The 22670-nt window shown below is 48.0% G+C and overlaps 9 protein-coding genes across 9 annotated transcripts; 4 read left to right on the top strand and 5 right to left on the bottom strand.

Annotated features, from left to right (window-relative positions):
* Positions 1-595: 595 nt before the first annotated feature.
* Positions 596-2521, top strand: N7458_007559 (sugar porter family MFS transporter; the record flags this gene model as incomplete). Its single annotated transcript, XM_056910941.1, has 5 exons — positions 596-833; positions 892-1377; positions 1440-1700; positions 1761-2288; positions 2346-2521. Coding segments are annotated over 5 exons (1689 nt in total), but the record flags the coding sequence as incomplete, so codon positions are not given.
* A 1786-nt stretch (positions 2522-4307) lies between these two features.
* On the bottom strand, positions 4308-5330 carry N7458_007558 (NADP-dependent oxidoreductase; the record flags this gene model as incomplete). The annotated part of the gene is made up of 1 exon (XM_056910940.1): positions 4308-5330. The coding sequence occupies one exon, from the start codon at positions 5328-5330 to the stop codon at positions 4308-4310; it is 1023 nt and encodes a 340-aa protein (XP_056763766.1).
* Positions 5331-6054: 724 nt separating this feature from the next.
* N7458_007557 (uncharacterized protein) lies at positions 6055-8048 on the bottom strand (the record flags this gene model as incomplete). Its single annotated transcript, XM_056910939.1, has 3 exons — positions 6055-6649; positions 6710-6999; positions 7092-8048. 3 exons carry the CDS (start codon positions 8046-8048, stop codon positions 6055-6057), a joined length of 1842 nt encoding a protein of 613 aa, XP_056763765.1.
* A 3332-nt stretch (positions 8049-11380) lies between these two features.
* Positions 11381-12479, top strand: N7458_007556 (uncharacterized protein; the record flags this gene model as incomplete). The annotated part of the gene is made up of 2 exons (XM_056910938.1): positions 11381-11977; positions 12063-12479. 2 exons carry the CDS (start codon positions 11381-11383, stop codon positions 12477-12479), a joined length of 1014 nt encoding a protein of 337 aa, XP_056763764.1.
* Positions 12480-13366: 887 nt separating this feature from the next.
* Positions 13367-14201, bottom strand: N7458_007555 (uncharacterized protein; the record flags this gene model as incomplete). Its single annotated transcript, XM_056910937.1, has 3 exons — positions 13367-13571; positions 13628-13813; positions 13876-14201. The coding sequence occupies 3 exons, from the start codon at positions 14199-14201 to the stop codon at positions 13367-13369; spliced, it is 717 nt and encodes a 238-aa protein (XP_056763763.1).
* A 3168-nt stretch (positions 14202-17369) lies between these two features.
* Positions 17370-18268, bottom strand: N7458_007554 (uncharacterized protein; the record flags this gene model as incomplete). Its single annotated transcript, XM_056910936.1, has 3 exons — positions 17370-17532; positions 17596-17673; positions 17721-18268. 3 exons carry the CDS (start codon positions 18266-18268, stop codon positions 17370-17372), a joined length of 789 nt encoding a protein of 262 aa, XP_056763762.1.
* Positions 18269-19489: 1221 nt separating this feature from the next.
* Positions 19490-20359, bottom strand: N7458_007553 (uncharacterized protein; the record flags this gene model as incomplete). The annotated part of the gene is made up of 1 exon (XM_056910935.1): positions 19490-20359. The coding sequence occupies one exon, from the start codon at positions 20357-20359 to the stop codon at positions 19490-19492; it is 870 nt and encodes a 289-aa protein (XP_056763761.1).
* A 730-nt stretch (positions 20360-21089) lies between these two features.
* Positions 21090-21337, top strand: N7458_007552 (con-10 family general stress protein; the record flags this gene model as incomplete). The annotated part of the gene is made up of 2 exons (XM_056910934.1): positions 21090-21125; positions 21161-21337. The coding sequence occupies 2 exons, from the start codon at positions 21090-21092 to the stop codon at positions 21335-21337; spliced, it is 213 nt and encodes a 70-aa protein (XP_056763760.1).
* A 376-nt stretch (positions 21338-21713) lies between these two features.
* Positions 21714-22453, top strand: N7458_007551 (uncharacterized protein; the record flags this gene model as incomplete). Its single annotated transcript, XM_056910933.1, has 2 exons — positions 21714-22067; positions 22451-22453. 2 exons carry the CDS (start codon positions 21714-21716, stop codon positions 22451-22453), a joined length of 357 nt encoding a protein of 118 aa, XP_056763759.1.
* Between the last annotated feature and the right edge of the window lie 217 nt (positions 22454-22670).

Here is a 22670-nt window from a genome sequence, read left to right as displayed (position 1 = left end):
ATAGACCGCCATCCAGAAAAGTGCCCCGAGGCCGGAGTACTAGTCACACTTCTCCCGAGCTGTGCGTAGCGATACGTATGACATCATCTCCAACCTGGAGGTGGGAAATTGCCAAGTCCTTAGTCCAAACGCAATCCAGTGGCCTATGGTATGGCCTTTCTGACGACATGATTCATGAATTGAGCCGCAGAAATAAACCAATTCCCCACTGCCACCAGCGCGGGGGAAGGCACCGAAAGTTTTGCGCCACGTTCGGGGAAACCACCGAGCAGATGTGAGGGGTTGCAGCTCGGGGGCTACCACCGACAAGCTAAATTTTCAATTTTTGCGAGTCATTGGTCAGAGATGCTCTGCATTCTGTGGGGCGTACGATTCAGTCTGGGGTAAAGACGCCTGGGGGAAACCTGTCTGGGGTAGAGTGTTGCTGACACTATCTACCGAATTGGCGTATCTGCATGTATTTAATAGCATCGAATTCGGCCTTTCCTGCAGACTTGCAACGTCCCCTCAATTTGTGCTTTTCTACAAGATCTATTTAGCCGTCGTCAGGGCCACTGCCGAAGGGAGAAAATCAAACTCAGACTTTCTTCTACAGGACAAAGCACCTAAAATCGCTATGGCTGGCGGGACCGCTGGTACAGCCATCGCTGGTACGCATGAAATTGTCTATGGGCCACCTGGTTACAAAGGTCTTATCAAAGAGCCTCGCCTCTTTGCTCTGGCATGTTTCGCCTCGATCGGCGGGCTGCTATTCGGCTATGACCAGGGAGTGATCTCTGGCGTATTGGTCATGAATAATTTCGTGGGTTCTACAACCCAGCCCTATAATCGGCGTCAGTGTACTAATACAACTTTGTCCGGGTTAGTCGAAACATTTCCCTGTCCTAACAGAGGATGCCGCTCTCCAAGGATGGCTGGTCTCAATAATGACACTCGGCGCTATGTTCGGTGCCTTTGTGAACGGACCGATTTCCGACCGATTATCACGCAGATGGTCGATCCTGTGCGCAAATATCATCTTCTTGGCTGGTTCGGTCATCCAATGTGCGGCAGAAAATGTCGCAATGTTGTTTGTTGGACGCCTTGTGTTTGGCTGCGCAGTCGGTATGCTGGCGATGGTTGTTCCGCTCTACCTGTCCGAGCTGGCGCCTCCTAATATTAGAGGAGCGTTGGTGGCTCTCCAGCAACTCTCGATTACCGTCGGTATTATGTGTAGCTTTTGGATTAACTACGGAACGCAGTATATTGGCGGAACTGGTGCGGGACAGTCCCAGGCTGCTTGGCGAACACCCCTTGCATTACAGTGCGTGCCATCGGCCATTCTCGCAGTTGGCACTTTCTTTCTCCCCTACAGTCCTCGGTGGTTGATGAATCAAGGTATATCTTTCAGAAAGACGAGTGGTTATTTTGTCATGTTGAACCTACTGACACTCAGACAGGTCGGGAAGATGAAGCGTTGCAGACACTCGTGCGACTGAGGAGAGTTCCTATCAGTGACTATCGTGTTACGATTGAATTTCTTGAAATCAAGGCTGCGCGTCTGTTCGACCAGCAAACCAAAATTGACAAGTATGGGGGAGGTCAGTCGGAGTTCTATGTCGCTTTGCAGCAGTACAAGGAACTCTTTACTGTCAGCCATCTAAGAAAGCGAACCATGGTTGCTTGTCTGCTTCAAGTCCTTCAGCAATTTACAGGCATCAGTAAGTTAATCTGCCTTTTTACCTCGATTTTAAGCCAAAGTTCACGGCTAAGCCTGTTAGATGCCATCATCTACTATGCCCCCCAGTTCTTCGAGGCTATTGGGCTCAGCGGTAACTCTGTGAATCTCCTGGCTACGGGTGTAGTGGGTATTGTTTTCTTCTTCTCTACCATCCCGGCGGTCATGTACTTAGATCGATGGGGTCGGAGGAAGACACTGATGCTGGGTGCTGCCGGTATGTCCGTTGCTCAGTTAGTCGTGGCAACTTTATACGCAGTGTATAAGAGTACATTCTCGCAACACCCGGCAGCTGGATGGGCTGCATGTGTATTCGTCTGGATCTATATCGCGACTTTCGCTTTCAGCATAGCCTGCGTCAACTGGATCATGCCCTCGGAGATGTTCCCACCCGCGACGCGAGGCAAGGCCGTCGGAGTCGCCATCGCATTCAACTATCTGTCCAACTTCATTGTTGCGCTCATCACACCTAGAATGCTAAAGTCCATCACTTTCGGGACGTTCTATTTCTTCCTGGTGTTTTGCATTACGCTCGGCGTGTGGACCTACTTCTGCGTTCCGGAGACTAAGGGTGAGTTATCGCTTCTCTAAGCTTGGAACGCTATCAGTGACTGATGATCTATCGCAGGTGTTCCCATCGAGGAGATGGATAAACTCTTTGGTGGCAATGATGCCGAGGCTGATTTGGACCGCATTGCTGAAATTCGATCCCGTATTGGCCTTGCGCCGAATGGAGACACGGATGCTATTCTTGAGGGCAAGGACATCGTGACCCATATCGAGTCTGTTGGCTGCACTAAATGAGGAGCGTGTATTTGATGGCACTTACTGATGATGAGTTTGCCTTTGCTGAGGAATCAGACGTACTTACCTGTGTGATACAGCTCCCTATATGCCCTAGACTGTTGTATATTGCCTTTTTGGGGCAGATAGTCGTATTTGTTTACAACCATTTTAGAATCGAAAACTAAGAACAAAAATAGAACAACATACAACAGCTAAAAGTATGACCGACCTTACCTAGCGCCCATCTTTAAGTTCTGGGCGACTCACCGCTTTACGCAGTCGGCCTTCAGGTGAGTTCGGGTGGCTTCAGGCGGCAGTTCACCTACCTGAATATTCTTCACCCAGAGCCCTACCCTAAAACGTGCTTTTGCACATTTTGATAAAGAGAAAGATTTTGCGAGCGGGAGATGCGTAGAACGACTGAGGATAAATTAAAGTGGCGTGCTGGGAGTGTCCAGCAGCGGTCTCGGACAAGCGCGCCTGGCCATCCTTGCCGAGTCTAAGAACCCGCGATTCTATTTATTCGATATAAGGTCTATCCTATATAGCCTTTTCCGCTATAGTGAATCCATCGGCAGGTCCTTTCGCGGGCGGTAGCTTTGTATGATCGATCAACGCAGCACCCTTAAGGATGATTTTCTAGAAATCTGTTTCGTTGTACCGATTCTGCACACCCTTTCCCATAGCCAAAGCAGTATCCCTCTAAATAACGCCGACTGCCTGTCGAAATCATAATCGGCAACCTCATCGACACATTTCCGGATCTTGTCAGGATCGGTCCTGATTGGGGCCATGGTGGTTCGATAACCTTATCGAGCGATCGCCGAATTTACTGTGAAACATTCAAACAATATCGAGGCCATTGCTCTCATTGTAAATTCAAGGTGGGCACTAATCGCGTTGTCAGGCAAGGGCTATTTCAAGGATCGTCGGCTTCGGATCAAGTACGTGGAACAATAACTTGTTTAGGTGGCAGGAGCGCGGGCTGCGCTCCGCGGCTCTCGGCTCGAAGGCTGTCCCTTCGACATTCATCACTTCCCCCATGCTCTTCATTGGCCGCTCAAAACGTGGTTACGCCTCTGATGTTGGTGAGTAACTCGGTTGGGTCGCTGGGGTTGAACGGGCGGACCGAGTCGTCTGGGCTTATGAGGTTTCTGCGATTGCTAACTTCGTCCGGGCTCATCGGTGCTCAGTCTCACCACGAAGCCTGGTATTATCCTCAATTTTCTGGAGTCCTGGCATCTTTGAACTTGTCGATTCCATCTGCAACCCCATCAACGTTCACCTCCTAACCCCCCATCTCGACACGTTGTCCCCAATTTGTCAAAACTTTATGAATTTGCGAACTGTGTAAGTCCCACGGCAAAATACCACTCAACTGATACACTCGATAGAGCCTATCACATTTGTCATCGCATCTGCTCAATGGGGCTGCATTGCCATCTCGCGCATATCCACTATCCACCACTTCAAAATGGAGCAATGGTCAACTCTCATTTCCCGAGTCCGTAGGCTCATACTTGACAACGATATCGAGGTACAAGCCAACAGGAATATCTTCCGCATTCCCACCTGAAACCATGGTCGACTCCAAGGAATTCTGTTCTCATTATTAAGGCAGATGCTAAATGTCACCGAATACTGATCATCCAACAACGCTTACGATAGATTATGGACGTGATACTTGTCATCAAGTGATAGATTGTGTAGGGAAACAAGTAGCTACAGAAGAATACAAGCCGTGTATTGAGAAACGACTGTCGGTTGAAATAAGCCTGTCCTTGTCAGAGAATGCATACGAGCTTTAGGCAGCTAAGACTCTTCCCTGCAGCTTTGCAGTGTTCATCAATAAATCAAAGACAATCTTTCCACGCGCATGGCCACTCTCCAGCCGCTGGTACGCAGATCGGAATTGCTCCAAGGGCCATACACTATCCACAACGGGCCGACACTTGCCCTCTTCGATAAGCTTAGTGATCTCTGTCAAGTCTGCACCAGATGGTTCCGTAATCCAGAAAAGGTCCCTCGCATTTGATGCAACAACTGCAGGCCGTCTTCCTTTCGGGGGCTCACAGATGCTCATTATCACGGCATTGTCTTGGAGACACGACCAGGCATCTTCCAGTGACTTCCCACCAATACAGTCAATGACAAGGTCGACTTTGTTTGCTGGATTCTGGCCCCATTTAGCAAGATCAACTGCACGATAGTCCAGCACTTCCTTCGCGCCTAGCGCTCGGACATGATCCACATTACTCGGCCCACAAGTCCCAATCACCTCGGCTCCAATAATACTCGCAATCTGGACAATCCAAGTACCAACACTGCCAGACGCCGCAGTCACCAACAAGCGCTTTCCCTTCCAGGCCGGACTGTCGAATGCACCAACTCCCGCATGTTTGAATAGCGCCTGCCAGGCAGTCTCCGCCGAAAGAGGCGCGGCTGCGGCCTCCGCCCAGCTTAGGTTTTGCGGGCAGCGTGCGAGCTCGGCCGTCGTGACGATCGCATAGTCACGAGCGCAACCGGGGCGATTATAGCTCGTGCGGGCGTACACCCTGCTCCCTGTCTGGAACGCAGAGCTCTCTGGCGCACTGACTACAACACCTGACACGTCGTCGCAGGTGATAATCTCTTTGCCGGGGATGTCTCCGAACCGCGGCCATAGAAGTTCACCCGCGCATGGAGCTGTAGCATGAACTCGGACCAAGTGCTCGCCTTTGTCGAAGTTAGGAATTGGCATAGGGCGCTGAACAAGAGTGATGGTAGTGGAGGTTGGAACCGCCTGCAGCAGGGCACGAACTGTCTTGGGGAGGGCGTTTGTCGACATTATAGAGGTGACACGGGAAAAAGACGATCACAGGCAGTGAGTTTGAGGCAGTTGCTTTGCTTTGTTGTGATTTACTCGAAGTCAGGGAAAGCGTCGATATTTATGTCATACCTGAACTCGTAAACTAGACGAGCCTTTCAAATGTTGCACTATCCTTCTCCAAGTGGCATTTCCAATCGATGCTTACGGTTAGCAGTCGCACTTCGCTTTCAAACCCACCGAAAGCCACACGGGCTTAAAAGTCTCGAACGGACGTGATAAGAGTTCGTGGTCCATGGCTCGAAACTCCCGAATAGCCTATTGCTTTAGAGTGCTGATGTTCGGGGGACGGGTATCAGCAATACTTCCGGTAATTTTGGGCCCAGACCTCAAGACTCAACCCGGAATCATAGTGCTTTCGACTCATTGAAAGAAATCCTCTACATTTGACTTTTATAGTATCCATATGGCTCTCATTATTGCGATCTCGGATTGCTTTAGCAATTCCCTTATAGTATCGGGTACCTCCATGTTGCTTGCGAATCCGCAGACCAAAATTACGGGGTTTATTTTGCGCGCCCACCAGGTCAGAAAATGGATTTGTTGCTCTCATGTTGTCTACAGTATCAGTAAAGTCAAACTTGTAATGCACGTAAGTACAGTGACTGCTATATTGCCGCTAATACTGCAAAGTATCAAAATTTGGCCCAATCTCATGATGTCGTGCGCAATTCAACCCTTGAAGTTATTCGAATAAAATCATGTCATTGCGCATTGCTTGTTCTCCAACCCCACTCAAGTCTATATCAGCGATGTTGTACCAACCACAGAGATCGGCGAAGGAATCTGTAAGAGCTGCATCAATGTCCGATGGCTGTAATCGGGGGCTTCTGGGACCTTCGCCACGGGCACACAACTGACCCTCGCTGGTTCCAGGGACAAGGCCTAGTACGTGACGCGCAATAGTCTGAATCTCCCTGACGATTCTGGCCGCTCTGGGCCATATCTCGGCCAGTGAATTAAGACAGCCAATAGTCGTCCTGACCTGGTTTCTTGCAATTGTCAAATCCATTCCCTTGAATAGAAACTTGCAGGCTGAGAGTAGTGCAAGCGTTCCCTGGGTGATCATGCAAGTGACAAACGGAGTGTGTTGGAATTTCGGAACTGGTAACGATAAGAGCTGAATCTGCTCCTCAGCAGAGCGAAGAACTCGCAACGTGTGTATATTAACGAGGTCTGGAGTTGGACGCTCGGGAGCTGCATCCCGAGCACAGCTCGAGATACTTTCGACAGGATTGGATTTCAGTTCTGAGAAGGGCCGGTGCAGGCTAATGATCGCCCTGATGAAAGGATTAGAAATTCCAAATGTCCGGGTATTGAGAACCTAGTGAGGTCCTTACACGTGAATGAGAAGGTGAGCTTGAAACATAAGCTCATCGAGATCACCATTTTTAGCCACGACTTGCTTTTTCTCCTTTGGTAAAAGGAGCATCCATGCGTTTAGAATAGAGTCGATCCTCTGTAACACATGCATCGAATCTGGCTTTGTCGCACTGCGCTCTGACGATGCTATAGATAAGGCGGCGCATCTTACGGCGCCCACGAGGTACGCAAAGGATGAGAACAAAACCTTGCCAGTCATAAATTCACGATTATCAAAGTCCTGCAGGGTTTGAGGTTTGGGGATAATCTATGACCAAGTTAGCAGCCGTCATCATAGCCACGTCCAGCACCCAGTCTGTGCATATAACACTCTGAAGATGCCAAGGGAGTACTACGTACCCCTGATTCAAATTCCAATTCTTCGCATGGCAACTCCACGGTGGCCTTAATATCCGCGAGATCAGCCCGCATCGATCCAAGCGTCCCAGAGTAGTAAGTATCTACAATGTATAGCATCCACCAAGTCCGCCGCCAACATTCCCTTAAGATACTATCGGCTCCTCCATTCATCAATGGGAACTCCTTTTGATACATCTGCAGATCAATCGCGAGACGAATGGCATTGTCAATTTGGTACAAGGCCTCAGCCTTGCGGTCGCTCCAATAAAGAGCTATGGAGTATAACATCTGGCACTGCACTAAGATTGGATCGAGTGGTCGTGCTTGTGAGAGGCATGCTTCCGCGTAATGCTCTAGTGTGGTCGAGAAATTCCCAGAAGCGTAGATCTCCCCAATGAATCGCATAAAGGCAATGAGCGGTTTTAGCTGAAGCTGTCTGCTTGGGTCTTGATGAAGCCTCACGAGATGTTTCTGTGGCAGGAGAAATGGGTGGAATATATGAAAGTTCTGATAATACGAATTCACAAGGCGATCAGACTGGATATTGTCAACATGGACTTGCACAGTCCCGGTCGGCAATGCAGACGACGCCTCGCTGCCAGAACTAATTGAGATTTCAGTGCTTGAAACACAGGCGCGTTGGCTGGGAATGTCCACAACTTGATCCGTGCAAAGAGGCTCCTGGCACGCTCCCGTCAGAAATTGTGTATCGGGTATGTGGATCTCTCCAGATTGCGCAGCCGCATGGCGTTGTTTGCGTCGCTCTACGAGAGCCGCACGATCCAACCCGCCTCGACGTGATGGCGCATAGTGGCATTCCTGAGCAGCCTCGCAGCAGCGGCTACAGCCCGGTCGGCTCCCATCGCATTTCAAGTGCCGTGAGCGACATGGCACGCAAGCCAAGGAGGAGCGTGTAGCTTTGCTAGCCCGCAGTACTGGGATACCGCTGGCGTTCATCGTTTCGTGTAAGAGATGAACTTCTCTATGGTCAGCAAGTTAGGATTTCGGGAAATAGGGAAATCGTGTAATCAAGGCGGATATCCCCTCAGTACGAACTAGTGAACGGTTACCCGGTCATGACGCCCGGCCAAGGCTACCCTACCGCAATATAGGGGAAGAGTGTTTCATCTGTGATCCTCATTGGTTGATTACTGGGACCGTGCCAACATTTTGTATGCTATGGTACGGTCGGGTATGGTTAGGAAGGGCAAGATGACCATTTGAACATGCCCACTATTACAGCCTCCAGCCCAGCAATCAAAGACACGTGATGGCGTCTCAATTCAAAGGTTCCCGAACGGCAAGAGAACCTGGATATTTTCGGTATCGGACTGTCGAAATTAGTCGTTCTTGCGGGTTAAGAGACCTGGTTTTGGATAGTACAAGATCATTCTCTACATCTCGTACTAACTCGCAAGACGGCTGCTGCTGCTCTGACATCTGTACCCCGGAGATCCACAATAGCTCCCCAGTCTAGATCTATACGACCAAATGTTGCTCTAACACCGTGAGATACTATGTTGTCGGAACTGTAGTCGTGAACCCTGTCTGTACTGGGAGTCCTGGTGGTGTTCGAGATAACTCACTGGCAATTAACTTTCGCCATCGCCACACATGGTAAATTAGATTTGACTAGGCGGGTAATGTAATCCTCGCCTCAAATTAGCGGGTACTTCGATAGGAAATTCATCTCTCGGCATCGGCATGCCAAGAGACCGAGACCTTGCACCCCAACACCAAGTGCAAAGTCACTTTGATGCCGCCCCAGTAATAAAGTGATGGGCTTTACTAGCAGCACTCTGAGTGTTGGCTGACCTTGCCGGAACAGGCAATTGATCGGGATATTAGCTTTCGGTCTCGGCCTCAGTTAGAGGTCGTGGACTCTTATTTCATCTGCAGACCGAATTGACCTCCTCATGTGCTTTCGCTACAAGGACCTTCGAACACTCGACCGTGAAGTGAAACAAGCTTGTCTAAACTCTCCTCAATAAAGTCGACAGGCCAAATCACTCAATTTCGGACTGGCCCTAAAACATGCACAGAATGCACGTCAGTACTTTTACCTATTGCGCTTGCAGTGGCGCAAAGTCGAAGTCTAGATTCCACCATAATAGGCCGTCTGGCAGTTTTCCATGAAGTAATTAGGCCCAAAAAACAAATGTTGGGACTGAATGACCGACTAGCTCCTAGTTCACTAGGCCGGTAGATTTTAGAATTGGGGTGCCTGGGGAGTAGTGGGAAGTAGAGCTTGAGAAGAGAAGTAGAAAGTCTTCCTATTAGGACCGAAGAAGATATCGTTGTCAGCAAAATCTCTATATATCACTGAGTTGGTAAAGTTTTGTGTTTTGGTAGGGAGCGCAAGCGCCTGGGAGAGACTAGCAGGAGGAACGACATGATACGACTGTTGTCACATAGACAATAGTTAGTTACTCGAAGCTTGGTTTAACAGGAGGTTTGGAAGCACAGTTGCGGCTTGATCTTTAAGGGATTGTTGGGCGGATGCTGAGCCGATTTCATCACTGCTTTCAGCCAAAATGATCCTCTGCAAAGCTGCAAGCTTTCTGGACACAGATTCAATCTTGACCATTCGAAGGTGAGGTACAGCGAACAAGCCGCGTTGGCTCTGCGATTCCCGTGGCGATGTGACTTGCCGTTCCCGCATGTTGAGTATACGGACCAGATTTCTCACGGGAACGTTGCGTTTCCCGGACTTGAGCCCAGGAGCAATTCATCAAATGGGCATTTTCAAAAGGGGACCATCAATAATAACAAGTTGCCACCTACCTACGTATATGTACCAACTGGAGTGTTCAACAAGCTAGGGCATTTCAACTATTTCCAAGGAATGGCAGACTGGAACCTGATCTTGACTATGTGCGCTATACCGAATAGTGTCTACTTTGTACAGAACAAGGATGATTTTCTTTTTCCTGAAGTCCGCCTTATAATCGACAATTTGATTTCTCTCAGTAAACCTGGCGGCTCCATTTTGTGCTATTGCTGGTCTCCTATGGGGTGTTGGCCCCACTTGTCTCCTTGTGAGCGGAGAAAAGAAGTTGCCGATTTTACCATGAGTCCAGCTCTCGAAAAGCCGAAACCACAGTGATATTTACGGAAGCACAACGGCTACAACTAATGGACCCCGACTGGTCGCGGTAGGCACGACTCAACTATAACTAAATGCTCGGCAAATGGCCACTTCCCTAAATCCCGAACTTCTTCAGGACTCCGCATGGAATCCAGAACAAGCTGCCGTGTCACCGGAAGGGTGGAACCTCCACTCGAGCTGAAGTACTACGTCTTCGTTGGCGTGGGTGAGATACAAGTTCAGGGAACGATGGGACCGAAGATGTGGGGGCGAAATTACAAAAAGACGGTCCGTCAAATTCTTGCCCCGTCTATCGTGCTCTGGGATGGATATCTCTTCAGTGGGACAATTCAGATATCGACGTGACTTTGTTAATGCTAAACCTGCGGACCCTCTGACAAGCGAGACGATTCTGCTGGTCCAAGAAAGGATAATAGATTAGATTCGAAATTAGCCAGAGATACAATCCCCAGGAGGCCAAACTGAGTAACATGGCCGAAAGGCAATTGCTCTCTGGGATGTGGTGCTTAGGGATGAACGGCTTGTATACTTTATTTGGAAATTAACGAATTTTGATGGACGCTGAAGGCCACCCAACTCCAAATTTTCCGATGTCTCGGCACAAAACCTTGAATACGAGGGAACGGGTAAATACAGTACCCTATTATGTAAAGTAGATAATTGATCGTGTGGGTCTCTTGCGCTAAACCTTTCTGGACCCTACTTTTGTAATGTCTCTGTTTTGGAAATGATCCTTACTCGTAGACACTAATATTTTTATGCGTTTTTGACTGTATAAAATACAATCTGGTATCGAAGCGGGAAAGCCCTTGTGAACCATTATCTGGAAGGGTATGGTACTAAGATCGCATGATCATTCGGGTAGATGCCGAAACTTAGTATCGGCGAGGGATCGAGATATCAATATGAAACGAGTGTTCACCCTTCTCTCATTTCTTCATTCAGCCTCTCAATATCTAGATATCCCTCAGCTTGAAAGCCAAGCCAGGGTCATATATAATGCATACTCAGTAGTCTTATTTACCCCAAATCACACTCTTTTATTTGGTCGTCATTATTTCGTAACCATCACTTTATCACTATTAAGCTTGCCGGCATAAAGCTGATCACTACTTACCAACTTGTCCCTTCGTCCTGCTTTCAATCCCTCTCTCCAATTGTGGAACCAGTCGAGTCAGACATGTACTGGAAAGTTGCAATCGCAGGCCTAGCAGGCCTAGGTACTGTGGTAAATGCCGACGCTAACGGCCAATTCGGGATCGACAGCTGCCCAGCCGGTTATGCCCCTACCACATACGTCGTGACTAGGGTGATAAATTCGACAACGAGGGTCAACGATTGGGCAACTGGCTTGCCTACGGCCATCAGCTGGCAAGCTACTTCGACCCAGGATGGGGTGTGGACACCTTCTTCCTCTACGACCAGTGTCGACAAAACAAAAACAGGCGCTACTGGATCTGCACCTACTCAGGCAAATAACTATTCGCCGACTGTGCCTGCTAGTGTTAGTAGTTCCCCGGTGATTGAGCCTTCTCAAAGCTCGGCATTGTCTTTGCAACCTTCGCCGTCGCCGCTGGCCGGTGGTGTCGTCCACGGACAGGCCACTTCCTATGACGATGGCGAAGTGAGTGGTACATGTATGTTTTCCACAGCTGACTACACCCTCCCGGCTGGAATATATGGTGCGGCTCTATCTGTGAACAACTGGGACAGTGCCGCATGGTGTGGTGCCTGTGTTTCTGTCGTTGGGCCAGGCGGGAAATCAGTTAAAATCATGGTGAGTAGAGAAATACCTCTGTATAAATGACATTCATCGTTAATCTGATTCTGATTGCTTACGCCTTGTGTTTGTGATGCATTAGATTGTTAACCAGTGTCCCGGAACTTGTGGATTAAACAATCTTGATTTGCTCCCCGGTGGCTTCCAACAACTGGCAGACCTCAAAGTCGGCCGAATCAACGTGGACTGGGAGATCGTCAAATGCAACATCAGCAGTCCGCTGTTCCTGAAAACCCAAACAGGATCCTCTAAATACTGGTTCAGTATACAAGTGGTCAACTCGAATGTCCCGGTTAAGTCGCTTGAGGTTAGCACCGATGCTGGGCATACCTGGCAGTATCTGAGCCGGCAAGAATACAACTTCTTCCAAAACCCTAGCGGCTTTGGGGTGGACTTTGTTGATGTTCGCATAACGAGCGTCACGGGTGAGACGATCGTGGTGAACAATGTCAACAGCGCCGCGGAAACCCGGGCTGACGCTACATCAAACTTCCACTGAACAGCAAAATTTATCTAGACGGATGTCTCTCTTATCTTATTTTCTCACTTTTTACTTTCTTCCTCTCTCCCTCCCTATAATGGGCTGTTTTCTTTCTTCTCGTGTATTGCCATTCCCCTTCTGTCCCATGAAACAGCATTTCTGGCAGCAAGTTACAAACCTTCCTTGTGAGAACATTGGCAGATGGTCCGAGGTTGTTGTGACTTATTTACGGGTTGAAAACGGATGGTTATCTTGAAGAAGGATAATAGTCCATTCCAAACTCTATTTGTGACCTCGCACCTCTTACAACAATGTTCAAACTAATATAAAGATTCTTGATTATAATTAGAGGATTTCATTCTGTAAAACTGCACTACTTCATTGAGTCATACATAGCGCATAAGCTTAGGGTGCTTTGAGTAGTCCAGAAATTGGACTTCCCCTGGCCTTTTGCGTGATTGAATGTTAGGAAGGCCGCCACGAACCATAACGAAGAGCGAAATATGATATGTTAAAAACCATAATAATTCGGCCCTATCAACGACGACATCCGTTGAAATCGGGGAGCCAGCGTTCCTATAGTATAGTTTAAGGTCTAGTATGGGTAGATCGACGTCAAGGCAGGGTGATTATTTACGTAAATGGTAGATGGTTCCTCCGTGGAATTAAAGGGGCCCGTAGATGCAATAATTGTGCGTTGTGCTCTTGACGCAGGTAGACGATGCAAAAGCGCATCCACATTGTCGTTGACGAAGCGGTACGGCATCCTTAAGAGGTTGGAGCATATCCTAAAATCAAACCTTTTGCTTACACAATACAGTTGGAATCAAGTGGTTTAAGAATATTTCCTTGGATGGAAGTCTTGGAAAATCAACTCTTAGCTGCCTCCTATCCATGTTCGTAAATCAAAATCCAACCGCTCCCCACGAAGTAGCAGTATAATCTCCCTGGCCGAATTCCCAACCTGCCATAACACTGGTCAAGTAGTCATCCCTGCTATACCAGCCGTTGCTAATACCATGATCGAAGAATGGCTTTAGACTACCCGAGAACCAACCTGAGTTACTTGGGTCGACGTAACTCATGGTTAGAGCGCCACCGGTAGGCCAACTGTAGAATATGTGTTAGGAGAGTCGATGTTAGCTGTGTTACCTAATATAACTCACTGGTATAAGTAAACATCCCACCCTTTGCCCCCAATGTTCACATTCCGTGCCCACGGAACCGCGCCGTTTGAGTCATAATGGTCGGAGAGAGGAGTATTAGGAGCGCGATAGCCTACCCAGATCATCACCTCATATTTTGAGTTGCGGTCAGTGGGGGCGTAACTCGGGTCAATGAAGATATCATAGCTATTGAATTAAGTGAAATAAGTTCTCGATCCGAAATTATATCGAAGGGTATAGTGTCTTACCAAGCATCATATCCGTGGCCTGCCGCGGGAGCAGCATTCTGACTAAACCAGGTTGTATGCCCAGAGTTAAGATCGTTGATCTTCTTAGGCAGAGTATGAACTGGCGACCAAGTGCCCCAGTCTTCGCCAGTAACCATAGCAACAAAACCAGAACCACCTGGGGCGGTTACTCCCCATGAATTATCGTTATTGTACCATGCATTGATACTGCCAGATGTAGGAAAGTGCTTGAAGTAGTAAGTGCTTGAGTCAGCACTATAGACAGGGTGACCAAGTCCACTCAAGAGGATAAATGAGGCAGAGATGAAGCGATGAAACCAGTTCATTGTGACTGTCAGAAAGCCTTCGTTGTCTGATCATGAATCCAGGCACTCCAGTTGAAAAACATGGAAAGAAGAGTCGGTATATATACTTTTTGGAATCCATTGAGAGCCAGGAATGATGACGGGTAATATTGAGTCTGAGAATGTCTCTTCAAGCCACCAAGTTGCTGGCTCTTTGCCCCTATTTGGTGTGATCTCATGACTTAAAGATCCCTGGCATTATGAGATCAATATGCACTCGCCAATAACCCGCTGCCTAATTTATGTGATGCAGCTAATCTAGTATAGATCGCCAACTTTACCTCACACATGGCATTTAAATTAGCCGCAAGGGCATGAAAAAATTGTGAGCTTTAAGGCTTACACCCTGTGATACTCTCCCCAAGAGCCAGAAAGATAGCTGGTTAATTCATGCGCCGCGGAGTGTATCCGAGATGTATCATGCTAGCATCTTGATATAACTTAGACTTAGGCGAAACAGACAGAGCCCTTTTGCGGGGGATATTATGTCTATTTGAAATTGCCGGAGAGCTAACAGTGGCTTGGAACGAATTCTTTAATGAAACACTCTACTAAAATCATCTCTATAGCTCTATGCTCTTCTCACCTAACACACGGAACAATGCTGTCTAAGCACCGTTCGAATATAGATATTGAGCCAGAGCCTCGGAAAGTTAGCTTTGGTCCCTTAGATATTAATATTTCTTCATAAGATGTACAAAATTTCCGACAGGAGATGATTTTTTAAAGGGGGGTCATAGGCCGTGCTGCAGATCTCTCCGGCGGATAGAGGGAATTCGTCACATATGGCTTTCCCGGCGCTAGAGATTGGTGTGTCAGAACTGGTGGAGACTATCCCGCTGGGTCGTATTCACCCCGGCTTGTGTTTTGGGGGGTGGGGGGTGACACGTGCAGTCTAGAGCGAAAAAGGAAAACTGCAGAAAAGGAACCGACGCCGCGCCAATACAGGGTATCGAGAAGCATGGCAACATAGCAAAGGGTACCAGAGCTGGCAAAATATAGCACGAGATATCCGGGCATGTTTAGTAGAATGGCGATCTTAGAGTTGTTACTCGGATAAAAGATAGCCAACGTTACCGTAGTCAGCTAGTCCATAGGTCCGTAAGTCCATAAATTGTCTAAACATCCAAACCATTACCTTAGAGCCCAACAGCCACCAAGCAGCAACAACACTCCCATCGAGTGTGATTACATATCTTCAGTCCCAAGATTCTCCGAGTCACAATCAAAGCCCAGGCCTATACGTTAACAGATCATTTGTAGCAGGTGACCAGGAAGTGAATTACGGGGAAATGCGTACACCTCATCGAGGGCTGCAGAGGTATATCTTTGTAGTAGAATATATCCGAAGGACGAATGATGCTTCGTTCAAGCGGCTTTGATAGGTGCATTATAAATAGTTCTATAGCTGCTGCAAGGCTCGGCATGATCCCTACTCAGCAAATATTCATTACCACTTTTGTCGCAATACATGTTTGCATTAAATTACACACAGGGTTTTAACCAGGCATAGCGGCTAATATTCTCTATAGTAGCGTTTAAATTGCTCCATATAGGTTTGAATTCCGCAAACCGTTTATATTATAATAGCGTCGCCACTATCTTACTGATATTCGTGAGCCCATTCTTGGTAGCCCTGGATGTTAGGGAGAATAACGACCACAAAATAAAGAGCGTAGTGCAACTGCTTGCTGATCTGGAATATTTGATTCAATGATAGTACTTGGGTTTTAGATCGAATCTGACACGGATAAATAGGCTGAAGAAGTGAAGAGACCTCCACAATTTCTCCGCTAGACAAACAGCGCGATGTAATATCGTCTCGCTCATTCCAATCTCCCAATCCCGTTTTGTATACAGTGTAGCATTCGGTTTTTAAATTAATCCATCAATCCCTAAATTTATGATTTTTAAAAGTAATTTAACTTGCTGTGTCATCGTTGATTACATCGTCAACATGTATTTAGCCACTAGATTTCAACGCCATTTCATCTGCCTTGAGTTGCACGATCAACCAAGAGAGCATGTCTGAGCCATCCAAGGAAGCGATCCAGCATAAGTCCAATAGAAAGACCTTTCAGAGAGGAAGTGGAAGTCGCCGTATGCTCGGTTGGCCCGTTTCTCCAGTCTCTGGACTCGGTCTAAACTGCCACTGCACTACGTCTGTAGCAGGCCTCAACACCTGAGAAGCTGTCTTGACTTAACCGGCCGTCTGGAGTCGATTTCGAAGTAGGTTTTCCCATCACACGTACGCTTTGTCTCTCGATTTATACTCGAAGACCATAATCATGTCAGTATTGGAAACAACCTCATCCAGTAGTATTAAATTGAAATTACTTACACTGTACACGGTAGATGATGCAGAGTGAGCCTAATTAGAGAAAGGTTGGCAAGTTCATACGCCTTATAGAATATATCTTAATAGTACATTCACCGTGCCCTGCATGGACACAGTAAAGAGCGCAGACAGTAGCTTTCTCGGCCCTGCATGCAATGAATTTTCTACAAAATTAACGAAAGCATCGATTCATTGTTTTTGTTTAGTAATAATTGTATCTTAATTTACACCACAACGCTAGGTGACGGTAAATTGGGCGCTGAAAATGGTTACTTCTGACGCCACTTTAAGCGTCCATTTTACGAAGAATCTTAGTCACCATAATGCACGTGATCCGACACGACCCACTTTTAGTATATACTCACTGAGCACTCAGGGTTGCTCAGTGATCAGCTCACCCTTCACTCAGTGTGCTCAGGGAAGACGATCAGTGTGTCATAATGGCCTGCATCAAAAGAGAGAGAAGTGTCTTACTACTCTCTGGGTCCTTCTGAACTCCAGTCTTTACAGTTTCTTTTCGTCATTCAGTTGTTCTTCTGCGGCGTCAGTACTTGCCCACGTTCTTTGGCCGAATCTGTTATTTCCTGAGGCATATCTATTTTGAACTATCCTGCTTCAAGGAAGAAGCAAATCTGCAGCCCCGAGTATTATCGACGGCGTCGCCAGCAACTGGAGAAAGGTATTGTCCTCTATGCAATAGTCGCTACCGGTACTGGCGAACCATATTCACATTAGATTCAAGAAGTGCCTTTATTAAGAGCAATGATGAAGCTAGAAAGGGATGTGCTAGATGGACTCCCCCTCTATATGAGCTACATTTTCCAGCCTGTGGTATCCCCGTTCCAATTTTTGTTACGCCATTCATTCGAAGAGGGTTCCGCGAGGCCATAGCGCGCTAGGGCCTCAGGACCGATCTTGATGTTGCTCCGGTCTTTAGGTTCGTCGTTAATGCCGTAGATGTAACCGATGAAGTAACTGAAGAGAACGGAAAATATTAGTCCACTTATTTGACATAAAACACAACATGTAATAACATACAGGGTGCCTGTTTGACTGTGCCAGACTAGCTTAGAGAGACTGGGCGTATAAGGTCCATACCCTTTCTCGAGCGCCTGACTAAAGTTTATCGTTAGCATGATCAGGAAACGGGAGGATCGACATACGGAAGAGCCTTCATAAAGGCCATACGGACATGTTCCCTCTCGACAGCGGACAGAGTCCAGTATGGATCATTCCCAAGCTTGTCACCGAGGCGTAGACCTGGGACCATTTCCCACGCCAGCCAGATCGCAAACCCATTTGGGACCAGCCCTGACTTATCTTGAGTGCTGACCTTGTATCCTAGGAGCTTTGGTACATTTCTGAAATCCTTCTGAGTAAACTCCTGGTAGGCAGTTAACTCTGGGGGCGTGTATGTTGTGGCCTGGCGGGATCTGGTCTTCGGATCTTGTATCTCAGTGTTCTTAAAAGGAACCTGAAGATAAACTCGCATGAGGACTTTCCTGGAGGGCTTCTTTGGATCGCAACAGAGGAGTTTAGCCGTAGCGTAAGAGTAGTGGCCATGGCGACGACGCATTTCTTCACTAGCCTGGAAGATACGCTCATTGAGCTTCTCGAGGATCTTCCACTGCGAAGGGACAGGTTGATCGAGGGTGATGATTGTGCCAGGGTCTGTTCCTTGGTGGAACCAGCGCGAGGATGGGGACGACATTGTTGTAAGAAGGTTGAAGAATCAGGAAGTTGAAGAAAGAGAATGTTGCGGTAGGAAGAGTCCTGAGTTAGAGATGGCGAATGAATAAAGAGGTGAAAGGAAGAGTCAGAAGGTGGCAGGAGAAGTAGGTATTATTGCCTAGACTTCAAGGTTGCCGCAGGTGGGGAAATCGCTGGCGCAGTGAAAGTCTAATTTGCTCACATCACATCATTCATTGAGAGTGTTTGTTATGTTTGTACTTCTCCCTTCAGTCACCCAAGCCACGGCTGAAGCAGTCCAGCACAACACACAGAGATATAAGAAACGCAACTATTAGCCACAGCAGTCACGTTCATCACCTTACTGATGCCCTAGGTGGCCAACCTCCCGGTACGCTTCGACCTGTCTGCTTTGCTGAAGCGGGAGGCTAGGTATGCTCGAAGTAGTCTGACAAAGCAGACAGGTCGAAGCGTACCAGTGGAGAAAGCACAAAGCAACAGAAAAGCCGAGCTCCTGTCGTGTCCCTTGGCCCTGGCAGTGCCTCAGGCGCTGTCAATAGGCACTCCTATCGAGCAAGGATAAAACAGGAGAAACCCAGCCGTGGTATTCGAACGGGTCATTATATCACACCACGCTCTTGATGTTGTGTACGGACCAGGGACTGTTCTAACGGTCAACAACACAGTCTTCTTTTTATCCTCTGCTTCCTCTATCCAGGAAAAGGTGAGCCAAATCAAGCGTCCACTGCCCACTCTGAGGCTCAAAGCTCAGTGTATTACAGCAGATTGGAGTCTCGAAGACATCAACGACAACTATTGATCGAAGCGGTCACTAATTATGACAAAAGATTTTGACGTGACGTATCGACGATTCCCTCAGAAATGCATTGATCATGAGAACGAGGAGATTATAAGTCGGTTGCTGGCAATGGTGCTTAGGCTGTGACTAAGGCGCATATCGAGTTCAGTGATGAATCGAATGCTTCAGTGCGCCGAGCTGCTTAGCGGTCTCGTATTGGGAAAATATGTTGCTACGGATGTGAGCAGAGATCAAATACACGGGTTTCAGGTGCGTATGTAAATGGATCTTTTTTGCATCTCTTTACTCCCATTCTACAAAGGTGAACATTATTATCCACGCCGTCGAGCTCTGACTGAGGATCACTTCATTCAGACTGGTCTCAATAGAGAGGCAATTGATTGGTCGATATTGCAGATTTGCTTGATGAAAGAGTCTAGCCTCTCAAGAGAATCTCTCTGTCCACCTCTGCGTCCGCATGCCCGTACTCGTACCAAAATCCGAATTTGCTAGGGCCAAGAGCCCGACATGGAAAAAGCTCTGACAAAGGGACACCTGCTGGCCCGTGGTACTCCCTACCGCGCTGTGAAGGATTACAGGAGAATACTCCAGCCCCCATGCCCGACCGACATCGACCTTTCGAAGGAACATTGTTTGGCTGTACGTTGTCATGAACCCATACTTGAGACGCATGTCAAACATGTATTCAGCAATTTGGCCTATATATGTGTGAGCACGAGAATCAAACATGGTGGCGTAAGTCTGACCTAGTTGGTGCCGAAAGAGTCTCCCATCGAGACCAGCCTCAAAGTTCCAAAGTGCATTGTCCAGGTCATGCTCATTTATCCAGTGTGTCTTGCCTTCTCCCACGATCTTGGCTACGTCCGAACTAGTCTTCATGACAAAATCGGGTTGTCGCAAGTAGCCACGATACGGCGGCAAGGCACCCCGGGAGTCTCCCAGCACAAGGTCCAGCTGCTGGGCACGAAAAGCGGCGCCCAAAACGAGTCCGGCTCGCCCTTCTAGCCTGCCTTGCACTCCTCGTTCGTTAGAGACGAAGACCTGCTCCTCGTCGACAGAGCCGGCGGCAGCAGGCCCCGTTATCCGGGAGTCGAGATGTTGCAGGCTCCACGTTTGGGCATTAAAGGTGTTCATGACATCCGACTCGAAGTTTGCCCATGGTTGTAGAACTCCAACGAAATGAACGCGGTGCAAGGCGTGACTTGTGGTACGGCGGGGGCTGATGTTGAGATCGGGGAGGGGCTGGAGTAAGAGGTCTCGTGAGTTGAAAACGGCGGTGGTGGCCATGGCCATGGTGTTGGTGGTGGTAGTTTTGCGATCCTGGTGCGTTGATGAGAAGTGAGCCAAGCGTTGTGATGGATAAAGGGCAGGATCCGAGGCGAGAACATACGAGGAGGTGAACTTTGAAATGCTGATAGAGTTGATCAAGAGGTGATGCGCTATGTGATCAAGAAGTGAGTGTTCAGTGGTGTTAACGTGTCTCGCATTTACGTGAGGAGGACGTCTCTCTTTCGCTACAATCAGGGCGTCTTCAACGAGTATTCACCGAGCCTGTGGCCCTCTCAACACAAATTAATTAGATCATAGGCAAATACCTTAACTGCGCTTGATTCCTAAGTGGCCATATTATCTTGTAAGGCTAATATTGTATCTCCGCTCTTAGTGACTAAAAGCTCTACCTTGCTAGAGGGGCTACTTTGCTGGCACGCCTAGAACACATGGTTGCTTTAAACTATTGTAAGACCTCTACTAAAGGCGCAATTGAGAAGAAATTCCAGCATCTAACTATAGCCCATTTAGCGGCCAGTTTCTCTTTATAGGTTAGGAGGATAGTCATGGTTGAGCATTAGAAGTGAACTTCGCGAGTCTATGGAGATAGATAGATAGATTCACATTTGACCATCCTAGGTATGCTAACAAGATGGTACTCTCTTATTTCAATTAGCCTTCTAGTCCCTTAGAACAATATCCCATATAGTACTCAAGCAAGTAAAGCAAGTACTACCAGGGCGGCTTTGCCAGTATGGACGCCCAGAAGCAGATATGCAACATCTCGAGCGTACGTATGCGAGACATAGCTAATCAACCCGGCAGCGGGATATCGCATCCCAAGGCGGCAATGCATCCAGTGGCAGCTTCGAAGCTGGTGACCCCCGAGCCAGAGAGGCCGGTCAGAGGGGTTGCCAGGCCTCTAGTAGAAGCTTTGCTCCTGGAGATCCGCGCGCTAGAGAGGCTGGACATAAAGGTGGCTTGTCTGGGCCCGAGGACTAAACTTTTGAATGGGATCTTTTTGATAAGAGCTGTCAGAAATATATTACACCCATTCCGCCTGAACAGTGGCTAGCAATACAAAGACTGCACTCGAGTCTCCCAGTCTCCCCAAGACTGTAGATCTTGGAGAGGACCAGTAGTTGTAAAAAGACGAGTATTTTCATACGACTCATGTACCTCATAGATGAATGCCAGAACAGAATAAAGTATATGATAGTCGATCCCCGAGTGGACACGACGCGTCTTGGCAGCCCCCGATCTCGATCGTCTCGATTCTCTACTTCCACCTTCTCGCCAAGTGTTCAGCCTCAGCTCACCTCCAGAGACGAGCAGGAGCCAGGGGTCAATGGATATCTCCATGCACTGAGAACTGAGCATGCCCTCCCCATTGACCGTCCTCAATGCCATCTCCAACATCCTAGCGCAGCTCATCGACCAGCGCAAGAACACCGTACCGTCAATCGACGATATCGTGCTCGAGGATTTCCCAGTCCCAAATACCAACTATCGCCAGTCTTTCCTCGGCGACAACAAGCAGCTAAGCACTCACCCGCTTCCGCAGAGCTTGCTGATCTCATATGATTTGGAAGATCGTCACAGTATCGCCGAATTCGACTATACATTTGAAAAGCCAGCGCGTTTGATCGGTCTGACAAAGGCTGTTTTGTACATGTCTTGCGAGGACCGCGACGACTTCATAGCATTTGTCATTCAGGCTAGCATTAAGAGAGTAAGCGGAAGAGAACGTAGGTACGAGGTATTTTCACATTCTTAGGCAGGATTAAAGGAATCGAGTCAATCGACGTTAGGAAAGTAGGGCGCGTTATTACAGCTTCGGGACTACGTCATCTGCTGACCTAGAGTCCTAGGAGCGAGTAGGCTGCAGCGCGGTTACCATCGGAGCAGGTAAAAGGTGGTAAAAGGCCAGAAAACAAGATTAGGAATGAAAGGGGCTAGTCAGGGGTGAGCGCTCAAGGTGCTCAGGGCGGCGGGGGTGACTAACTCAGTCTGGGCTCCGGGAGCCGATCGCTTCCCGAGGCGGTAGCCTTACCGTCACCAATATTACGTATTAATGATAAGGAAAACACGGAGATCAAACGGAAGAAACCATAGTAAGAAGATTACTATTTCGGGATAATAATATTAGCGTAGTCTTTCCACATCTTTCCTCGAAAGCTTATACTAGAAGAACCTACGAGTAATAACATGCTCCGATTGATGTATTATATGTGAAGGGCTGGAGCAGAATTGATTCAATTGTACTAGGCCGTCATGCTGTTTACAACAATCTTGAAGAGAGGAGGGAACTCGCTACGGTTTCCCCAGGAAAACG

Source organism: Penicillium daleae (assembly GCF_028827525.1).
Source record: "Penicillium daleae strain IBT 16125 chromosome Unknown utg000007l_segment0_segment0, whole genome shotgun sequence".
NCBI lineage: Eukaryota > Fungi > Ascomycota > Eurotiomycetes > Eurotiales > Aspergillaceae > Penicillium > Penicillium daleae.
The sequence above is the reverse complement of the archived record's forward strand: the minus strand, read 5'-3'. Positions and strand labels throughout refer to the sequence as shown.